Raw genomic sequence first — 19,761 nt, forward strand, 5'->3', positions numbered from 1 at the left:
TGGGAGGCTGGACGCGCGCGCGGCTGGTCCAGCCCCCTTCTTCCCAGCCAGCCTGTGGCACAGCTGGGCCACAGCTGGACAACAGGCGGTGTCTCGAGGGCGGGGGTTGTCCGTTTGCCTTCTCCTATTGGTCGGCCTCGAATCCCCACCCACACCCCTGATACGTCCGCTTTGATTAGTCCCCGCAAGGCCATTGGCCGCCTCCACTCGCCTTCTGATTGGCCCCCTGGGCAACCTCTGTCCTGCAACGCAAACATCAGACACCGAGGAGTTCAGAGCTTTGGGCAGACAAGAGGGCCTTTTATTCGCGAGGATCGGGGGTGGGGTACGTAGGTGGGGAGAGACAATAAATACCGAGGAAGGTCGGGGTTTCAGTGCATCCAAAACGTGCATTCGGGTGCTGGGGTCCTGGAGCCTTCAGCGGGTCGGAGGACAGGTCAATAAATACCCAAACCGCCGAGGCGGGAGGAGCCAGCTGTGGCTCCGAGAGCAGCGCACGTGAGAAGGGCGCGGGAGGCCCCGAAAAAGCGGGGCTAGCAAAAGGGAACGGTTCCCGAGAGAGCAGCGGGGCTCGCGCTAGACGTTCTCCTCTCGCAGAGAACGTTCCCGGGAGAGCAAGGCCTCATGCACAAGGAGGAGTTGTGGTTTTCGGGCCGATGTGGGTGGGGTGCATAGAGGATGAAAAACCGATGGCTGAGCTCTGGCCCTCCTGCCTTCTCTAGATCGCAGGTTGCCCATCTACGTCGTGGCCTCAGCCAGGCCGGAAGAAGTGGTCCGCGATTCCACCCAACAGCAGCAGCACCACTCCGGGTTACAAGCCTCCTTTTAGCCCCGAGCTCCGGCCTCGGACCCGGCTCCTCCCTCCCCGGCCGCCAGAGGGCGGGCCAGATCACAAGGCTGGAGCTGGGGTGGAGACCACACTTGGAGTGGTGTGAATGGGGAGGCTGTGGAAGTGGCTTCTGGGCCGAGCCCGGTCACCCAACCCTGCAGCAGGGCCCGAGTGGAGGACAGGCTGGGGCTTAAAGTTCAGGGGGCGAAGACGGCTCCTGGGGGGCGCCAGACCCGGGCGAGATGGCCTGCGTAGGCCACCAACCCAGTGCAGCCCAGGGCGGCGGTACCAGCCAGAGCAGCGGCGAACAGGAACAGGGAATGCGCCTCCGATAGGCCAGGCCTAAGGACCTGCAGGCGAGAAGGCAGCATCAGCACCAGCGTAAACGGACCCCTGATTGGCTGCTGGGGCTCGCCCCGCCTCCGCTCGTAAATAGATTCACATTTCGCCCCACCCCCAAAACTCAGGCAGCTGTGGTTGGTCGGCTCGCAAGCCTCGTCTTGTCCGAGCTCGTCATTGGCTGCTTTCTAGAGGCCTGTGTTGATTGGCTGCCAAAGCACCCTCCCTCCCGGCAGCGGCCCAGCCCCACAGAGACGCAGCTAAGCAGAGGCGGCTTGGGGTTCGAGCTGCTAGGCGGGGACGCGGAGGCAGCGGCGGCGGGTGGGTGTGAGCAGCCGGACGTACCCTGGCAGGGAGCAGCAGGTGGCGGCGGTGCATGGGGCCTGGCCCCACCAGCGGGCACTGGCCCAGAGCCACGGCCGGGGGGCCATCTAGCTGGAGAGAGAAGGGACAGGTGACCCAATCGGAGCCCCGGCCACCTCGGCGGGGGGGGGTGGGGGGGGTGGGGGGGTTGAGAGACAGCGAGAGGAGCTGAGGTCGGGGAGGGAATCAAGGGAGCTCCCAGGCGGAATTTGGTTAGAGGCCTGAACCGTGGGAGATCTGGTGGATATAGGGCTGAATGGAAGGTTCTGCTGCCTGGAACCCCAAAGAAGTAGGTGAGCCCTAAATCTGGACGGGGAGACGGGGACAGGGTCTGCAGGGGGGGCAGCAGGCTTGACGCAGGGGAAAAAGGGGTCTTACATGGGAAGGTGGATCCGTGGCCCGGGGACTGGGGACCCCCGTGACAGCTGGAAGGAGAAGAGAGAAGTGTAGGATGCGTGGAGTGACGGAGGAGGGCGGTGGCGCAGTGTGCCCCAGCCTGGGCCCCTCGCCTTCCCCCAGGTGTCCACACACACTGGCGGTCCCACCTCCCCTGGTGCCCTTGGGAAAGAGGGCAAATGAGGGACTCACCTGCCGCTCCCTCCGCCTGCAGCCCCTCCATCCGCTCTTGCAGCTGCTGGATGTGCGCCTCTAGGTCTCTGTTCCTGGCATCAGCCTCGCGGAGTTGACTGAGGGGAGGTAAAGACCGTGAGCCCTTTGGGGTCTCTGAGAGAGGCTGCTAAAGATAGGGACAGGCCCCTGTGCCCTGACCCTGACCTGGCGAAGTTCTGGTTGGCCGTTCGGATGGCCTCCAGCTCCCTGCTCAGGCTCTCTCGGGTAAGCATCTCTTCCTCCAGGGCCTCCTGGAGCTCCTGCAAGGTCACCTCAGCCTCTGCCACAGCCGCTGGGATTGCCGCTGGAACTGCCACTTCAGCCTGCATATAGGGACTGGGCTTAGGGCTGCCTGTGGCTCCTGGAGCACTCAAGACTTGGGCATAGGCTCCAGGCCTAGGGTCCTCTCTTCTCTTCTACTCCCCATCCCTAAATCTTTCTGGAATCCCCACAGCTCCTGCAATGATCCAAGCACCCTCCTTCCCTAACCCAGCTCCCACCCTGGTCTCCAGCCTTTAGTGGGCTCCACTCCCATTCTCCTCCTTATAGGACCCCAAGGCTTGGTCCTGGAACACCCACTCAACTTGCCCACGCAGTGCCCTTGCTCACAAGTCCTCCAGCTCCTCTGTGCCCACAGGAGAAGGCTGCTGCACCGAAAGGCCCTCTTTGGTTTGGTTTGGCTGGCCCCTGCAGCCCCCGTCCCCTCACTCTTCACGCCCCTTCTGCTGGAACAGTTCAGCCTCTGTACCCTCCTTTCAGTGTCAAGAATAAACCCAGCTGATTCCCACCTCAGGGGCTTGCCCTGAAGGTTTTCTCTGCTGACCAATGGGTACACTCTCCCCCTGGGCGACGGTCCTCCCCCTTCCGCTGGGCTTCCCCTCCACAGAGAGGCCCCTGCACACACACTCCATGCCCTCTGATCATCTCTGACTGAAGTAACGTCTATTTTCCGTCTCTTTGCATGAATAAGCTCGCAGAGGGCTTAGTGCTCCATGGCACACACTACCCTGGAAGTCTTTGCCTTTACTCTGACTGACCCTTTCCTCCAACAACTCACCGTTTCCTCTGGTGGGGGTACCGTGGGCTCTGGGCTGGGCGCTTGCACAGGGGGCTCAGGCAACAGCTCAGCCTCCAGTTCCATGGGCGTGGGGCGCTGGACTTCAGCGTCCCTGGAGAGAGGGAAAGGTTGAGAAGGGAGAGCTAGGACTCCCTAGCCTGTGGGCATGGGGCAGCCAGATCCAAAGACCCCATGTTTAAGGAGTGGGAGGGGGCAGGATGAGGGGAACAAAGGGAAAGGCCTGCCCCTGGCATGGCCTCAGGCCCCTGAGAGCTGCCCTCTGTATACCTTCTGCAGGAACTCAAGGAACAACACCCATGTTCTAGGGTGCACTCATCTCCTCCCTCTCCATGTGACCTTTGCAGAGCCCTCTCCTAGGGCCTCAGGACAGTGAGGGATACCCAATGAGGGGAATGCTGCCCAGTTCTGGCCACCTCCAAAGATATAGTCTTATGACTGGGTGTGGATCCCTAGACTGTGACTCTAGACAGCATACTCCCTCATACCCAGCCGCTGAGGGGGACAAACCCTCCCTACAAATAGAAATGGCAATAAAAGTGGATGTCCCTCCCCGTCCAGCAATCCCCTCACAGAATTATGTCTCAAGGACCTAACTGCACATGCACCTAGACCAACCTGTGGCTGCTCATCCAGCCTGGCTTAGGGCGGAGAGGACAGGCTAACTGAGTCCTGCCCTGCCCGGTAAAGAGAATATACGCAGCAGGTCAGGATCAGGTTGTAGTTCATTCATGATAAGAAATGGTGTTTGCGATACATTGTCCAGTAACAGGACAGGTTAGAGTGCAGCACATTCTCAGGGTTGCGGATGCGTGTGTACGCATGAGCCAGGGACCAGAGCGGATGGTTGGCTTCCTTTTCTTATTCATATTTTATAATTTACTAGTGTCAAGCAATGTATTATTAGCAGACTTAATGTTTTAGTTTTATTATTTTTATTTATTATTTTCTTTATTGATTATAGAGACAGGAAAGGAGAGAGAAACATCAATTTGTTGTTCCACTCATTTATGCATCACTGGCTGCTTCTTGTATGTACCCTGACTGGGGATTGAACCCGCAACCTTGGCGTATCGGGACGATGCTCTAAGCAACTGAGCTACATGGCCAGGGCTAGAAATAATGTTTTAAAAGGGCTTTACGGTTATGTGAGTGATTCATTGAGTTTGTGTTATTTTAAGACTGATTTTAAAAGGATTCTGAGATTCCATGACTCTGTACTAGAAACCTAGACATGGAAGGTTGGAAGATTCCACAAGGTCAAGTTGATGGCTCTGAGGTATTACAATTGAATCTAAAATTTCAAGGTACTATGGTCTGAGATTTTAAGGTCCTACAACTCTGGGTTCCTAAGTCAGTAAGGTTCCAAGACTGATCCTACAATTCTACTGGGCACTGATGGGCCAGGATACCGTAACCCTGAGCAGCCTCCTAGGGCAGTTCTTACCTGAGGGCCATGCAGGAGTAGGAGTAGCCCACAAAAGGCAGGTGGACCCCCAGCGGCACACCTTCCCGCATGTCTGACAGTGTCTCCTATACAAGAGAATCAGACAGGAGGTGACCACTGGTTGTCAGGGATGGCTGCTCACCCCTTCCCAGTCTTGGCTTAAATGTACTCCCCAAGCCCACCCTTACTTAGGGCCTATATAAAGTGTTCCCTCCATCATTGATTGTGTCTTCCTGTTTCCCTCAGGGCCCTCACCACAGTATCATTATATACTTCTCCAGACTCGAAGTGAATGAGGGACCAGGGCTGACTTGGTCCATGTGTGTCCCCAGTAGTGCTCAGCACAAAGACACACAGGCTGAGTAAACACTCCAAGATAGCTTGTGTAACAGTTAAGAGAAAGAGATGGCCTAAGGGAGGCAGATTTCTCTATGGTGCTTTCCTGCCTTTCATCTCTCCTCCTTCCAGGTCTCAGCTCAGATAGTGCCCTCCTCCAGGAAGCCCTCCAGGAAGCCCTGCACCCTACACTTCCTCATCTCAGTCCTGATCTCTCTGGGGTGTCACTGTCTGGGGAAAAGACTGTGTTCCCCGCTGGACTGTGAGTCTAGGTCACTACTGGGTTTCCAGCACTGGACAGACAGGCACAGAGCAGTTGTTCAGGGGAAGAAATTATTTCAGGACCCCAAGAGGTGGGCACTATCCTAACCTGAACTTTATGGAGAGGGGATGAGGGGAGCACGGGTCGCAGGTACCTACCCCGCCCCCGCTCACCATGGCAGTGAGCCCGTCTTCCACCACATCGAAGTTGCACGTGTCGGTGGCACCCTCAAAATCCGGAGTAAAGGGAGGCACGCTGTCTCGGAGACCATCCCAATCAAGGCCAAAGAAGAAAGGATGCTTCTGGAAATCGCCGGCTCCATCCCGGCCCAGCCGTGTCTCCGGGGGACACAGCAGTCGCTGGATGAGGTCCCGAGCCTCCTCAGGGACTCCTGAGTCAGCCAGCGGTAGAGAAAGGTGCTCCTGCTCAGAGGGAGCGGGAAAGCGCGGATGTCAGCCTGGGAGCAGGCGCAGCGGGATCAGGGCTCCGGGGGCCCCGCTCACCTTGTAGTGCACGATCTTGCCGTAAGTCTCGGCCGTGGAGTCGGCGTAGAAGGGCGTCTGCCCGTAGAACATTTCATAGGCGAACACTCCCAGGGCCCACCAGTCACACTCGGGTCCGTAGCTGCCCGTCCCCGGCCCGCCACCCACGGCCTGCAAGATCTCGGGGGACAAGTAGTCAGGGGTGCCCACAGCTACCAGAGACCGCACCTGAACCAACAGAACCAGGGTTAGGCTCATCCCCGCGCCCCCCGAGCCCCGGCTCCGCCTCCCAGCCACGCCCCATCTTGGTCCCGCCTCCTGCCTGTTCTAACCTGGAGTCCCGCTCGGTCCGAGGTCCTAGCTCCGCCCGCCCGCTCCGCACCTCAGCCGCACCTCACCCCACCCCTCACCGGTGGCGGCCTCAGGAGCACCACTCACTGCTCACCGTTCCGTCAGCCCGCAACTTGAGGCAGGAACCAAAATCGGCCAAGCGGATGTGGCCGCAGCGGTCCAGCAGGATGTTGTCGGGCTTGATGTCCCTGCAGAGTGAAGAAGGGAGTGGAGGGTGGATAAGTGAGCCTCCCGCCTCCCATCTCACCAGGCTGGGGCCCCACCCTCTTAGAGACTAGGCTCCCCAATTCCCAAGCCCCCAGGCCTTGCCCTCAGGCCTTCCCTCCCCAGATTCTACAGTTCTGGACCCAACTCCTCAGGTCCCGTCTCCAGTGGGCCCCACCCCTTCCGGGCTCCAGCTTCTGTGGTATCCCCTCCTTCGGGGTCCTTCGCTACCCCTCCCGCACTCCACCCTCAAGCCCCGCCCCTCAGCTCCTGCGGCGCCCACCTGTGCACGTAGCCCAGCCGGTGCACCGAGTCTATGGCCATGACGATTTCGGCCAGGTAGAAGCGCGCCATCTCGGCTGGGATCCGCTCCCCAAACTTGCTCAGCAGCGTCAGCAGGTCCCCGCCCACGTAGTACTCCATGACCAGGTACTGGGAGGGGGCATGTCACCGGGGTCAGTAATCCCCCTAGGTGCCCAGACAAAGACTCCCGGAGACGCCTCGTTCCTGGGCAGCCCCAAGGGAGCCCCAGAGATCTTCCAGGCCAAATCAGAGACACCCTCCCCCACCAAAACCCCCCAAATTCTTTCAGATGTAACTAGGCAGAGATTCACCGCCCCCCCCCAGAGATAAGAGAACCCAGAGACTTCCTAATGCCCAGAGTGTAGAGCCCCCCAGATACCCTCTGCCCAGTGGCCCCCGCACAGACTACAAAGCTCTCCCATTCCAGGTAAGACTCCCCCAATGGCGGCATCTTTATAAGAGGCCCCCAGAATCAGCCCAGGAACATCTGCCATCCCGGGAAGGGAAGTCCATTCCTACTACACACAGACTCCCGAGGAATTTCGAGGCAGCTCCCCCACCCTAGATCCGCTCCCTGTCCCCCCTCGTTAGCTGCCAGCCTTGGGGTGGAGGTCCGTCCCTCTGGGCACCGGCCTGGGCTCACCAGGTAGTTCTCATCCTGGAAGGCGAAGTGCAGCTGCGTGATCCAGCGCCGGTCCCCGTTCACCAGCACATCCCTCTCTTCGCGGAAGCACGACACCTGCGGGGCACCGGAGGAGCTGAAGCGGTTGAGGGAGTTTGAGGGGAGGATCCTCAGTGCCCTGCACATCCAGCCACGGGCCTCACCTCGCCTCTCTTCAGCATATCCCACTTATTCATGATCTTCATGGCGTACACCTGGCCCGTCTGCTTCATCTTCACTACCGCTACCTGAAGGCCGAACCAGGGTGACTGGGGTGGAGGTGGCGAGGAGCACCGAGGATCGCTCAGACCGGACTCCACCCAAACCCCGCCCACCCGCCAGGCCGCGCCCATTGGTCTTAAGCTCCGCCCCTACTAGTCTTAGGTTCTAAACTCATTCATCAATTTCTGAGGCCCCGCCCCAAGCCCTACGTCCCGCCCAAGGCAGGAAAAGTCAAGGCTCCTGGGCTCTGGGCTTACCTCGCTGAACGCCCCGCGTCCGATCACCTTCAGAATCTCGAAGTCATCCCTCTGCAGTCGGACCTCCTTAAGCCTCGCCGCGATGGGCTCCACTGGGGAATGGGGGGCGGTGAGAACAGAGGGTCACTCGGACTGACAGTGGAGACCAGGAGAAAGTCCCACACTCTGTTCCTCCGTCTCCTCCCAGCCCCTTGTTCTTTCCTCTCAGTCTCCCCCCCCTCCCTCCGACGCTCAATCTCCCCTTCTCTCTGCCCTTCCCCTTAGGACTGTTTGCCTCCCAAGGGCTTCCCCACATAAACACTGTGTGAGGTTTGGGGGATGCAAAACTGCCCTCCTACAGAGAGGAGTGGGATGCCTGGGAACCCCTATTTGGGACAAGGCATTGGGCCAGAGGGCTCTTATGGGAGCAGGAGCAGGGCGGGGACACAAGTCTGCAGAAGGGAGGCCCTGGAAGAACAGGGAGGACAGACCCAGTTCTAGCTCCCTGGGATTCAGGCCCCTGCCCCCAGTAGGAATGATGGGGAAAGGGCCCGAACATGCAGCTTTAGCCAGTCCCTCTAGGTTCAGAGGCAGGTGGCTCTTGGACCACACTTTGGGAAACACTGAATTGGGGGGCAGGGGTACGAGGAGGAACTGAAGAGGGGACAAGGCCAGGGCTCTAGGCCCGGTTCATGAGTTCTCTCAGTCCTTTGAAGTCCAGGAGGAGTACTCCATTATAACTTATTTACGGATGGGGGCTCAAGCCTCAGGCAGGTGAAGTCATTTGCCCAGGATCCTACAGCGAGGATTGTTAAACAGGGCCATGTGGGAATATGGAGGCAGGAAACTCAGGGACATGGGAGAGGGAGGCCTAGGCCCCACGGGGGTAGAAGCCAATGGCGGCAGTGGGGTGAGTAGGAATGAGGGGAGATACAGTGGGTTATGGAGGGGAGAGGGGGGCCCCTGTGGGGTTCGGGGAGAGTGGGCCAACAGGGAAGAACCAGCAAGGGCCCAGGATGGGGGAGGGAGGAGAGAGCCAAGACATTGAGCCCTTTTAAGGCAGCGGGAACCCAGGCCCCCTCCCCCGCCCAAGCCTGCAGGGGAGGGGCCCGCAGGATACTGCTCAGGCCACAAAAGGAGTGCTCCTCACAGGAGAGCCAGACCCCTGCCCCCACCTCAGGTCTCAGTTTACCCTGCAGGCCAAACTTCATCCTCTGCAAAAGGGGGTCTAAGAGAGGTACTAAGGGCTCAGGGGAGGTGGGGAGAAGGTTCTTCCAGAGGCTGAGTCACCAGGCCCTTGACCTCCACCTTCCCATTTGCGAAATGGGAGCAGGGCCTGGGTTCCAAAGAGATGAACACAAGGAAAGAAAGAGCAGAAGGCAGAATGAGGAAACCGAGGGACAGAGAGAGCCTAAGGACCAAGAGCAGGCCACTGAGGGACAGACTGTCACAGAGACAGAAACCCAAGTAAGCCTGAGTCCTGGGCCAGGAGAGGGTGGGGGCAGACATGGCAGGAGGCGGAGGTTGAAGCATCTTCCGTCTGGAGGACTGGACCTCTTTCTGGGGAAGACCTGGCAAGAATGGGCTTTGCGGGAGGAAAGGAAGGCTGGAGGTCATGGAGTAGAATTAATGGATCTGCGGAGCTGGAGGGGAGTCAAGGCTGACCCATGCAGACTAAAAGGGACCAAAATGGATGGAGGGGGGACTCCTCCATCCAGGGGGTAGACAGGGTACCGGGTGGCACCTGTCTGTAGAGCTGGTTGTCCCCCAGGGCCTGCCTGAGTCACTGAGCACTCCCAGAGCCTGGGCACCTGTTGGGGCAGCTGGAGAAGCTGGCGCCTAACACCTGCCCTCGGGCCGCGCCCCTGGCAGCTGCCTGTCCCTCATGCTGGCCTCATGCTCTGGGGAACCAGGGTGGAGGCCCACAGGACCCATTTTGGTATGTGTGGGTACCCTAGGAGGTAGGATTCCCAGCATGTCCCTAGGCCTAGACTTGGGGAATGGGGTACAGGGGGGCCATGGGGGGCTGTTCTCAGCCCAGCTTACCATGGCTCCCAAGTCATGGTTGAGTCATGGCTGCCCAGGCCTCTGCTGACCAGCAAGAGCAGCAGAGGGGTAGGGGCATGTCTCCCCAGGACCCACCCAGGCCCAAGTTCTGGGCCCCTGAGTGGGAAGCTCTCCCCATGTCTATCCTGCCCCCCAAGAGCCATCCCTGTGCCCAATCTCACTCCTGCCTCTGCCCTCTCCCCACCTCCCAATCTGGGGGAGCCCGGGCAGGCAGGCACTCACCCCACTGCAAGAAGTCGGCCACATACTTGTCCTGGGCCAGGTCGGAGGCACCCAGCTCCTGGTGGACGCCCAGGAGAAGGTCGAGCAGGGGCTCCAGCCCCAGGAAGCCGGGGTCCAGAACCAGCTGCTGGAGCCGCCTCAGCCGCACCTCGGCTGACATGTCGGGCAGGCAGCACCATGGCCCCCTCCCCGGGCCGGGGGCTCGGGGTCCTCTTGTCACGGGGCCTGGCAGCCCCTGTTCAGGCCCTAGGGCCCTGGCTGCATGTCGGCCTGTCCCTGGCTGTGCCCTGGGCCTCTGGCCACTTCCCTCTGCTCGCTGCACAGGCCTCCTCCCCTTCTCCCCACCCCTTGGCCGGCCCCCTCCTGCCTCCCAGCCTTAACCCCTCACAAGCCAGGCCCCCCCTAGAATGTTTCAGTGTGAGACTGGGGGGTAGAGAATCTCAACCCTTCGCCACCAGCCCACTCCATTAAAAGGCGGAGTAGAGGAAGGCGAAAGCTACAGGTATGATGGAAGCTGAGCCCTCCCATTCCCCAGAGGGGGCCAATTGAGGTCCAGAGTGACCTGTAACACCCCTCCCTAGCCCTGGAGTTGGGGGGAGGAGGAAGGGGTGAGGCCTGGGAAGGGGGGCAGGAGGCCAGGACAGCTTTGTGGGTGACTCAGCCAGGATTCAGACTTTGGGACAGTTTAAATTTAGCCCTCAGGCCCTCTGCTTTACACTTTTTTTTTTTGGCAGGAGGTGAGGAAGGGGTGGTGAGTGAATTGGGAAGGGAGGCCCTCAGGAGCCAAGACCAGGGGTGACCCACTGGCCAAAGCCTGAGGGAGGCAAAGGAGCCCCCAAAATAGCTCCTTGGCCCCCGGCATGCAGCCACATTCCTGCCCAGGCCAGGATTAGAAACAGAAACATTTCGGGGGGTGAAGGGCGGAGCGGGAGAGCCAGCCAGGAGGGATTTCGTTGTCCTTTCCAGGGCGGACAGTTGTCCTAGAGGAAACTGTGGTCTCCGGCTGGCTCTGGATGGCTGGGCTGGGCAAACCAGGCGAAGACAGCAGGAAGCCAAGACCCCTGCTCAAGGACACTCACCCCGGGCCTCTGGAGCTGCCTGGGGACCCCGTTTGGGGAGACCCTGTAATAGTAGATTTGGACAGTTTGGGCATTTTCAAGTAATTCTGCAAACTCCCACTGAGCACTCTGAAGAGGGGGCCCTGGTGGTTCTCTTCCCTCAAGGGTTTGGGGTTCTCTCCATCCAATGGGCCCTGCTCACGGCTGGCTAGTGCCTTGAGCCTGTCCCTTCTCCTGCCTTCAATTTGTCCATTAAAAGTGGGGCGAGCCTGGCTGCTCCCTGGTGAAAGTGGATGGATGGGTGCATGCTCTCTCTCTCCCCAGAGCATGCCTGCTAGAACCTTCTTTTTGAGTGTGCTTTCCTGAGCTCCAAGGGCGCTTCTAAGGCCTTTGTAACTTGTTTCCTGGGCCTGCACAGCCCAGCTGGCTCAGTTCTACCACCTCTGCAACTTTTTCTTTTTTCAAATCCTCGCCGGAGGACATGCTTAGAGAGGGAGCAGGAAACATGAATCAGCCCCCCACCGCACCCCCTGCACTTGCCCTGCCTGGGGATCAAACTGGCACTGCTCCTGTGCACCGGACGATGCTCAAGCAACAGCCACCCAGCCAGGGTTCTGTAACCTTCTAAAACTTTCTTATAATAAAAAATAAAGTGGACTGATGTAGCACACAGTGAAAGCACACATATTCCCTCCACACACACCTCCAAGGAAGGGATCAGAGACGGTGCGAAAACAGGGAACTTTAGTATAAATAAGAGGTGCTGGGGACAGGGAGGGCCCCAAGGGGCTTCCATAACTTAACTCTTCAAAAGCACAAACAACAGCAGGGGGATAGGGCTGGGGGTTGGGGAGGGGCAGGCCGCCCTGTCCTGCCCAAAGACCGAGGGGCACACTGCAGAGCTGGGGCTCTTGTGGGTGGGGAGCTTCCCCCACCCCAATGACCAGTCACATGCTGGGGACAGGGATGAGGCTAACACTGATGTTTCAGCAGAAGGGGTCATTGTACTTGGCAGTGGGTGGGGACAAGGCTGAGGCCACATGGGCCACTACATCCCCCCAAATTTGTGCAGGGCGGGGGACCGGAGCAGTCCATCCGAAATGGTTAGTCTTGTTAATAGTTGATCCGTGAGGCCAGCAGAAGGGTTATGGCTGGGAGGCAGGTGGGGCTGGGGGAACCCAATATCCATGGCTTCACACCACTGTGCCACTGGGGGAGTTGCCTGGTTGGGAGGAGATGCCCTGGGGAAGATGAGAGGGGAGACAGCAGAGGTTAGAGAACACCTGGGGCTCCCACCACCCAGGCCTGGCCTTCAGTCCACCCCAGACACCCCCCGCCTGGCTGCTGCTCTAGGTTCTAGAACTTAATCTCAACTAGCTTTCCTATCCCCACAGGCAGCACTTTTATATAGTAATTAAAGTCCTAAGGTGATCCTGAGCAGACGGTGGGGTAGGGGTGGAGGTGGGGAGAGGAAGGGAAACTGTGGTCCCCTTCTAACTGAGGGGATCCTGAGATTCTTGGGGAAAAGACTCAGGGACAGTCCTACCTCTACCACTGACTTGCTGGGTGACCTGGGCCAAGTTCCTTCCCCTGTCTGGGCCTCGGTCTCCTCATCTGTGAACTAGGGAGATAGAGGGGTCCCTTTCAGGACTCTCCAGACTCCCCAAATCCCAATGCTCCACCTATCAGGCTCTGAAACTGTGCTCTAAGTTCTAGGGAAACAGGATACTATGATCCCAAACCTCCCTTCCAAGGAACCACGCTGCAGCCCTCAGACCTGACACCCTGGGCGCCCAAGCTCAGACCGTGAGGAGCTGAGACATCTGAGTCCATGTTCCAAAGTTCCAAGGTGCCAGGCCTGTGCTCCACTTACTGGGGCCTTCCTGACCCCACAGCCACCTCAGGAGGTGGGCACATCAAACCCCTACCACGTATTTGCAAGCCTCCCTGATGTGAGAGGTGACAGAAGTCTGAGGGGAGCAGGAACTTGCCCCAAGTTACACAGAGAGAAGTGCAGGACTGGTCCCTGAGCCAGGGATTCCAGTCTGTGCCTCAGCACTGGGCTCATATCCCAACAGTGCAGACCCAGGTGGGAAGCTGGGCCCAAACCCAGTCTTGCTCAGAGAACTTGACCTGCTGTACCCCCAAAAGTTTCACCACTTAAAAATCACATTTCCCATAGAAATACAGATCTGGCTTCAAGCAACAAGTGATAAAGACCTGGCCGTGCTAGGCCCATTGGCTGCTGTTCTGGTAGTTGGCCGTGGTCCCCACCACACCCAGCTGGCTCTTCTACCCGACCCTTTCTCTGCTGACTGCTGCCAGGGGTTCTAGAGCCCATCACTCTAAGAAGTGAGAGGGCTTGCTCTGAGACACAACTATGTCATGGTTTCCCCTCAGCCCAGGGGGCTAGAGGCTGTGACATTGACAAACTGCTCTTCCAAGACCCGCCTCTTCCAGAGTTCCAGTCCCAAGGAGGCCAGTGTGGCCGACTCACCGCCTTGCCCGGCCGGGCCCAGGTGCAGATGAGGCCCTCCTGGCAGGCGGTGATGATGCAGTCCTCCAGGAACAGGAGGACCGTCAGCCGCTCCTGGGCGATCTTCTTGCACACCAGGGGCTCGAGCAGTGGCACCTCGTGGATGCGCGGGCACAACGCCGTGCCCAGCACCTTGGCTGGGTCCAGCCGGCTGCGGGGAACAGGGCCGCTGGGCTTGTCCCCGCTGCCGCCGCCCCCGCTGCCTCCCCGGCTGATGTTGCCCAGGCTGTGGTAGCGCTTGTGCTCCTTCTCCGCCCCCCGGTCCCGCCGTTCCTGCAGCGTGAGCGTGGCAAAGCGGCCGATGCTAAAGGGCGTGCCTGGCTCTGTCGCTGTGCCTGGGCCACCCGCCTTGCCACTGCCCGCTGGGTGTGGGAGGCTGTTGGAGCGAGACAGCGAGCGGGGCAGGGGCCCGGGGCCTGGCTCGCCACCCCGAGAGCTGCTGGCAGCAGGCGGTGTGGTGCTAGGGGTGCCGGGCAGTGTGCGGGTGCGGGCCAGGGGTGGGTGAGGGTAAAGCACGTCTTCGGTGAGGTCCCACAGGCAGAACTGCGTGTCCTGGCCGGCCGAGCCGAAGCGGTAAGTGATGGAGCCGGCCTTGGGCATTGGGGAGAGCGGGGCTCCCCCATTCGAGCCTGGGCCGGCCACCTCAGGCTCCTCCTCCTCCTCGACACTCCGTTCCCCGTCACCACTGGCTGCTGCCGCCTCCTCGGCCCTTGTGGTATAGGGGTCAAAGGCCACAGCATTGACCCAGGACTTGTGGCCGTGGCCACGAGCCACCACACGGCCCTCAGTGAAGGACCACACGGTGACCAGGTCATCTTCACCACCCGTCACAACGTAGCGCCCGTCAGGGCTCCAGCATACGCAGAGCAGGCCCCCAAAGTAGCTCTTCATGAGCCCCCGCAGGAGCATGGAGTCGAAGTGGAAGACGCGCAGGCAGCCGTCTTGGCTGACACAGGCCAGGTGCCGGCCGTCGGGCGAGAAGGCAAACTCGTTGAGGGGCCCCTCACCCACAGCCCACTTGGCCAGCGGGTTGCGAGGCGCCTTGCTCTTGGCAGCATAGACAGCAAAGCCCTCGCCCTGCTTCAGCAGGCTGTACTGGGGGGGTGCCGAGGTGCACGGGTGGCTGACATTGTACAGGTACAAGTGGCCGCTGGCGTGTGATGCCAGGAACAGGCTCTCCGACTCAGGCAGCCACTTCAGATATGTCACCTTGGTCTTGTCAATCAGCCGCTGCCAGGGGAGACGATGGGGGTTGGGAGAAGGCAATCAGACCCTGAGAGGCCTCCTTCCCAACCTGGTTCCCCAGGAGGCTGTCAGATGTGGCCCAGGCCTCCTCAGAGAGGAGCCCCCACTCTGGGGAAAAAGACGATCATGGGAACGCAGGGGGATAAGGGCTGCTTGTGAGGCGGCCACAGGGGCTCCATGGAGCCTCGATGTTCCACCTTTGGCAAGGGGGCAGTCCTGCCTTTAAGAGAACTGTCCTCTGTCCAATGCCCCCACCATCTTTCCCATGTCAGGCTCAAGGCAACAAACTGATCCACAGGATATCAGCTGCCCCAAGGAAGAGATCTTTGTCTATTTAGTTCATGGTTCTAGCCCCAGAGCACAGAGCTTTGCACATAGGAGGCGCCTGGCAAGTGTTTCCTGGACACGTGAGAGACAACCCCATCCTGCCTGCAGCTCATCTTCTACTCCTTTTCTACCCATAACTCACATCTAACTCTTCAATCATATGCAGAACCTGAACTCTGCTCACCCGGAACCCTAACCACCCTGGTCCTAGCCACCATCAACCCTGCAGTGGCCTAACTGGCCACCAGGCCACCACTGCCCATGTCCATTCTCTCACTGTTGCCAGATAGCTGTTGTTAACGTGAGTGGGCACCTGTGCCCGCCCATTCTGCACACCAGGGCAGCCTTTCTCAACTAGGGCTCCAAAGAAAGCAAAGCCCTAAAGCTCTTGTGCATCCACTGAACAAAGGAATTGCCTTCTTTTCTAGGTATCTAAGTTTATTCTCATTCTTGGGAGAAGTGATAAAAGAATCGAATCAAACCATTTCTGTGTCCTATGGCTCAGAGGAACCCCAAGGGAAAGAGGCTATAAAAGCCCAAGTCTGGCCCGGCCCGGCTCAGCGCTTGAGTATCGACCTAGGATCCAGGCGATCGGGGTTCGATTCCCGGTCAGGGCACATGCCTGGTTGCGGGCTTGATCAATGACTCTCTCATCATTGATGTTTCTGTCTCTCTCTCTCCCTCGCCTTTCCTCTCTCTGAAATCAATAAAGATATATTAAAAAATAAATAAATAAATAAAAATTGTACTTTAAAAAAAAACAACCCCAAGTCTGTTCCACGGTCTTCCAGCCCTTACGTGACCTGGCCCCTCAAATGATTTCTCAGAACTCACCTACCACCTGCCCCTCAGTAACTGCTCTGTCCAGGTCCTGCTTCGGGGCTTCTGTCCTGGCTGCTCCCTCTACTCAGAATGTCCTTCCCCGATAACTCTTCTTACCCCCTTCATGTCTGTTTCAATGTCACCTCTCAGCGAGGCCCTTCCTGATTACCCTATTCACACCTCTCCAAGCACCCCTCGTGCCCCTTCCCTGCCAGGCTGTTCTCCACAGCACTCAGCACCTCTGGCGGCCAGCACACTTCACTTATTTGATAACTGCCCACCTCCCTAGCTAGATGAAAGCTCCACAAAATGGGCCCCCCGTTTTGTTCATCGAAATGAGACATCCCGGGTGCTGAGACCGTGCCTGCCACAGAATGAATGCTCAATAAATATTCTGTCAGTGTGTGAGGTAGTACATTTTTACTCCATTCACTGTTCCACCGCTCCCTTCTGCCATTCATGCAATTCTGTGCAGATGGAACACCACCTCTGAACAAAGGGAAAGAGACACAGGGCACGAGTAGTCCCTGCACACAGATAAGGCTGCTCAGTGGCATTTCCCCTGTGCCAAATCCACCCAGGACTAAGCAATCTCATGCATAATTTTACAACAGTCCTGTGAAGTAAGGCTGAAAACCCCATTTTGAAGAGGAGGAAAACTGAGGCTCAGGGAGGCACTGTCACCTTCCCAAAGCCACACAGTGAGTAAATGTGATGCAGCAAGGATCTGAATCTAATGCCCACAGGGCCCAGAATTAGAAGACCGAGGGCTTTGACTTCAAACCAGTTACTAGCCTCAGTTCTCTAATGTGCAAAACGGGCCTCTCAATCCCTAACCCATTGGTTGATGAAAACTCCAGGAGTAATGTGTTTAGCATATGGCTAACAAAGCACAGGGCTGGGCACAGTAGGCGCCAGTGTCATTATTAGCTGTTATCACACTAGCTGCTGTCTGTCACCCATCCCACATAGCTATCAGTTCCACCCCCCTTCTCTCCCTCATCCTGTCCCTCTCAGGCCTACACTACTGTCCAGGGAGCTGCAGTCTAAAGGCAAACAGTGTATGGGGGGGGCCCTAAGGGCTCACAATCACCTCTTCATTGAACAGCTTGCTGGTGTCCTTCTTGATGAGATCCAGGTACTGCACCTGGCCGGCTGAGAACCCCACCAGCAGGGAGATGGTCTCTGTGGCAGCAGTGAACTGGTTGAAGTCGTGGCAGGTGGGCTGGGTGCCCTTATAGATCCGCTTGTCAATCGGCTTGTTGAGGTCAATGGACTTAAGCAGTGGGAGAAAATGAGTTAATGGCTTCTACCACTGGGGAAGGAAGAGGGTGCTGAGGTTGGGGGAAACCACTAAGAGGAAGCAGGGGGAAACCCCTGAGGGAAGTGGGTAGGTAGATGGGTGAGTGGGGAGGGAAGGAGCAACCGCAGACAGGAAGAGGGACTCAAATCTTAGAGTAGAGGAAAAAAACAGACAGGAAGGATCCCCCTGCCCTGGGCATAAAACCACAGTGCCTCCCCAAAGTTGAACCCTTCCAACTTCAGGGACACCCTCACTCACAGCATCAGGGTTTGGGGGTCCCAAAGTCCCTGAGCTCTGATTGCTTTCCAGTCCTGCCCCATAACCTCAGCCAACTCCCCTGGGTTTTAGCACCACAACAGTCCAAGCCCCTCCAAACTCAGAGTCACCCAAATCCCCAAGATTCTAAAGCCTATCTCAGGAGTCCCTTCACTTTGGAGACCTTAAATCTCAGGGCCCCCAGCACAGTTCATTAAACCTCATGGTTCCCCACATTTAGGTACCTCCATCCCCTCTGGGCTCTCAAGATCCCCGTCACTTCTGGGGACCACCATAAACTCCAGGGGTCTCATTCCCTCTGGCACCTAGATAAATGTAGAGACACCTGAGGATGTCCCCTACAGGCCCTCATCACCTCCAGATCTCCCATCAGCTCAGAGACTCTCATTTCCTCCAGGACTCTCATTACTCCAGAACCGTAATTTTCTCTGGGATCCCTATTACCTCTAAGCCCCCATCACTTCCAGAATCCTGACCTTTGGCTGCCCAAAGTCTCGAGACCCCCTCCTAACACCTCCACAGACTGCAATACCCCTGGGCTCTGCATCACCTCAGGACTCCCCATCACCTGCAGGATGCCTGCCACCCAGAAGCCAGGAGGATCTACATCATCTCGGATTCTCCATCACTCCAGAATACTCACCAGCCCCTCCCAATAATCCGGGGATCCCACATGACCCCACGGTTTCCCATCATTTCCATAATGTCCAGCTCCAGAAAACCTCCCATCACCTTTTAAAATTATGCATTACCTCCTAGAACCCTTTTCCCCTGGCAAGTCCATCACATCTAGGATGCCTACCTCGGGGCCCCAGATCAATTCGGGCCTCCTACCACTTCTGGATCACCTAGGGACCCCCATCGTCCAGCACCCAGGCCGCCCGCAATGCAGGCCGCTCACCCGTTGGCTCCCGCGGCGGCAACAGCCCGGGTAGAAATAGAGCTCGCGGCCCAAGTTGAAGCAGACGCGGTCTCCTCCGGCCCCCAGACCCGCGGGCGTGGCGGGCGGTTCCCCGGCCCCGGCGTTGTCCGGCTCCCCGAGGCGCACGAGGCTGAGGCGTACGGCGGGCAGCGCGGGCCCGGGCCCGGGGCCTGCGGGAGGAGGAGACGACGCGGGACCTGCCGCGCCGGGGCCGGAGGAGGAAGCAGGGCCCGGCGGGGGCTGCGGGGGTTGGGGCGGCGCCGGGGTCTGGGCGGAAGCCGGACCCGACCTGCGAGCGGCGCCGTCCCCAGGGAGCAGCTTGTAGAAGCCCTCGCGGGTGCGGAACTGAGACTTGATCTCCGCGCAGTCCCCCATGGCGGCGCCGGGGCCGGAGCCGCCCTCCGCGCCGCCCGCAGCCATCTTGGGCGCCCCCCGGGCCCCGCCGCTGCCGGACCGCCGCCCGCCGCCGGGCCCCCTGCCGGAAGCCGCGGGCCCGCGCCGGAAGAGGTGGGGTCGTCGCCCGGGCGACGTCTCTTCGATTGGCAACAGGGTCAGGAGGTGGGACGAGCCCCAGCCGTCGCTCGGGTAACGGTTCTGGGTCTGCGGGCGGGTCGAAAAAGTGGGCGCGGCCTTCGTGCCTGAGACCGTTGTGTGGTTGGCTGCGGGGGCGGGGCCCACGAGGAACGGGGAGTGGCATTTAAAAAGCATAAGTCCCTAGCAACGGCGCCCTGGGAACCGTTTGCCTAGCAACGGAGAGACCCTAAAGAGGAGGCCTCTTTTCTATCCGAGCTTCCCTGTGACCTCACAGATGACCCCAGGGGAGCCTAGTGTCTCCATAGACTCCCAAAATACACCCTCCTGACTTCCACTGTCTCCCACTGACATCTTAATCTCCCCAACTGGTCACAGCATCTCCAGCCATTCTTCCCCACCGCTGATGATCCCCCAAGTCTCACTGATCCCATGTCTCCATAAAACCCCAAGGACTTCATCCGGCCCACTACTGATTGACGCTAACCCCAAACATCTCCACATTTTCCACTAGCCTCCAATATGTATCTCCATGACTTCACTATCTTCAACAATCTCAGTCCTCCAACACCCACTTTTTTTGGTTTGTTTTTTGTTAATCCTCACTAGAGGATGTATTTTTCCATTGATTTTTCAGAGAGAGTGGGAGGTCGGGAGAGGGTAGAGAGAGAAAATCCATGTGGGAGAGTCATCGATCGGTTGCCTCCTGAACCCGAGACCCCTGGGTGCACAG

At 58.7% G+C, this 19,761-nt stretch overlaps 2 protein-coding genes across 2 annotated transcripts; both read right to left on the reverse strand.

Moving 5' to 3' along the window:
- Positions 1-300: 300 nt before the first annotated feature.
- DMPK (DM1 protein kinase) lies at positions 301-10,258 on the reverse strand. The gene is made up of 15 exons (XM_016212572.2): positions 10,009-10,258; positions 7,741-7,832; positions 7,426-7,509; positions 7,244-7,339; positions 6,581-6,729; positions 6,188-6,281; positions 5,764-5,970; positions 5,434-5,682; positions 4,663-4,748; positions 3,198-3,309; positions 2,306-2,463; positions 2,120-2,217; positions 1,910-1,956; positions 1,514-1,603; positions 301-1,179 (listed from the first exon to the last, which is right to left on the reverse strand). The coding sequence occupies exons 1-15, from the start codon at positions 10,166-10,168 to the stop codon at positions 1,027-1,029; spliced, it is 1,875 nt and encodes a 624-aa protein (XP_016068058.2). The 5' UTR covers positions 10,169-10,258; the 3' UTR covers positions 301-1,026.
- Positions 10,259-11,795: 1,537 nt separating this feature from the next.
- DMWD (DM1 locus, WD repeat containing) lies at positions 11,796-19,205 on the reverse strand. Its single transcript, XM_087827440.1, has 4 exons — positions 18,477-19,205; positions 17,090-17,272; positions 13,564-14,832; positions 11,796-12,307 (listed from the first exon to the last, which is right to left on the reverse strand). Exons 1-4 carry the CDS (start codon positions 19,203-19,205, stop codon positions 12,260-12,262), a joined length of 2,229 nt encoding a protein of 742 aa, XP_087683566.1. The 3' UTR covers positions 11,796-12,259.
- Between the last annotated feature and the right edge of the window lie 556 nt (positions 19,206-19,761).

This window comes from Miniopterus natalensis, chromosome 18 (assembly GCF_054644295.1).
Source record: "Miniopterus natalensis isolate mMinNat1 chromosome 18, mMinNat1.hap1, whole genome shotgun sequence".
NCBI classification, from domain to species: domain Eukaryota; kingdom Metazoa; phylum Chordata; class Mammalia; order Chiroptera; family Miniopteridae; genus Miniopterus; species Miniopterus natalensis.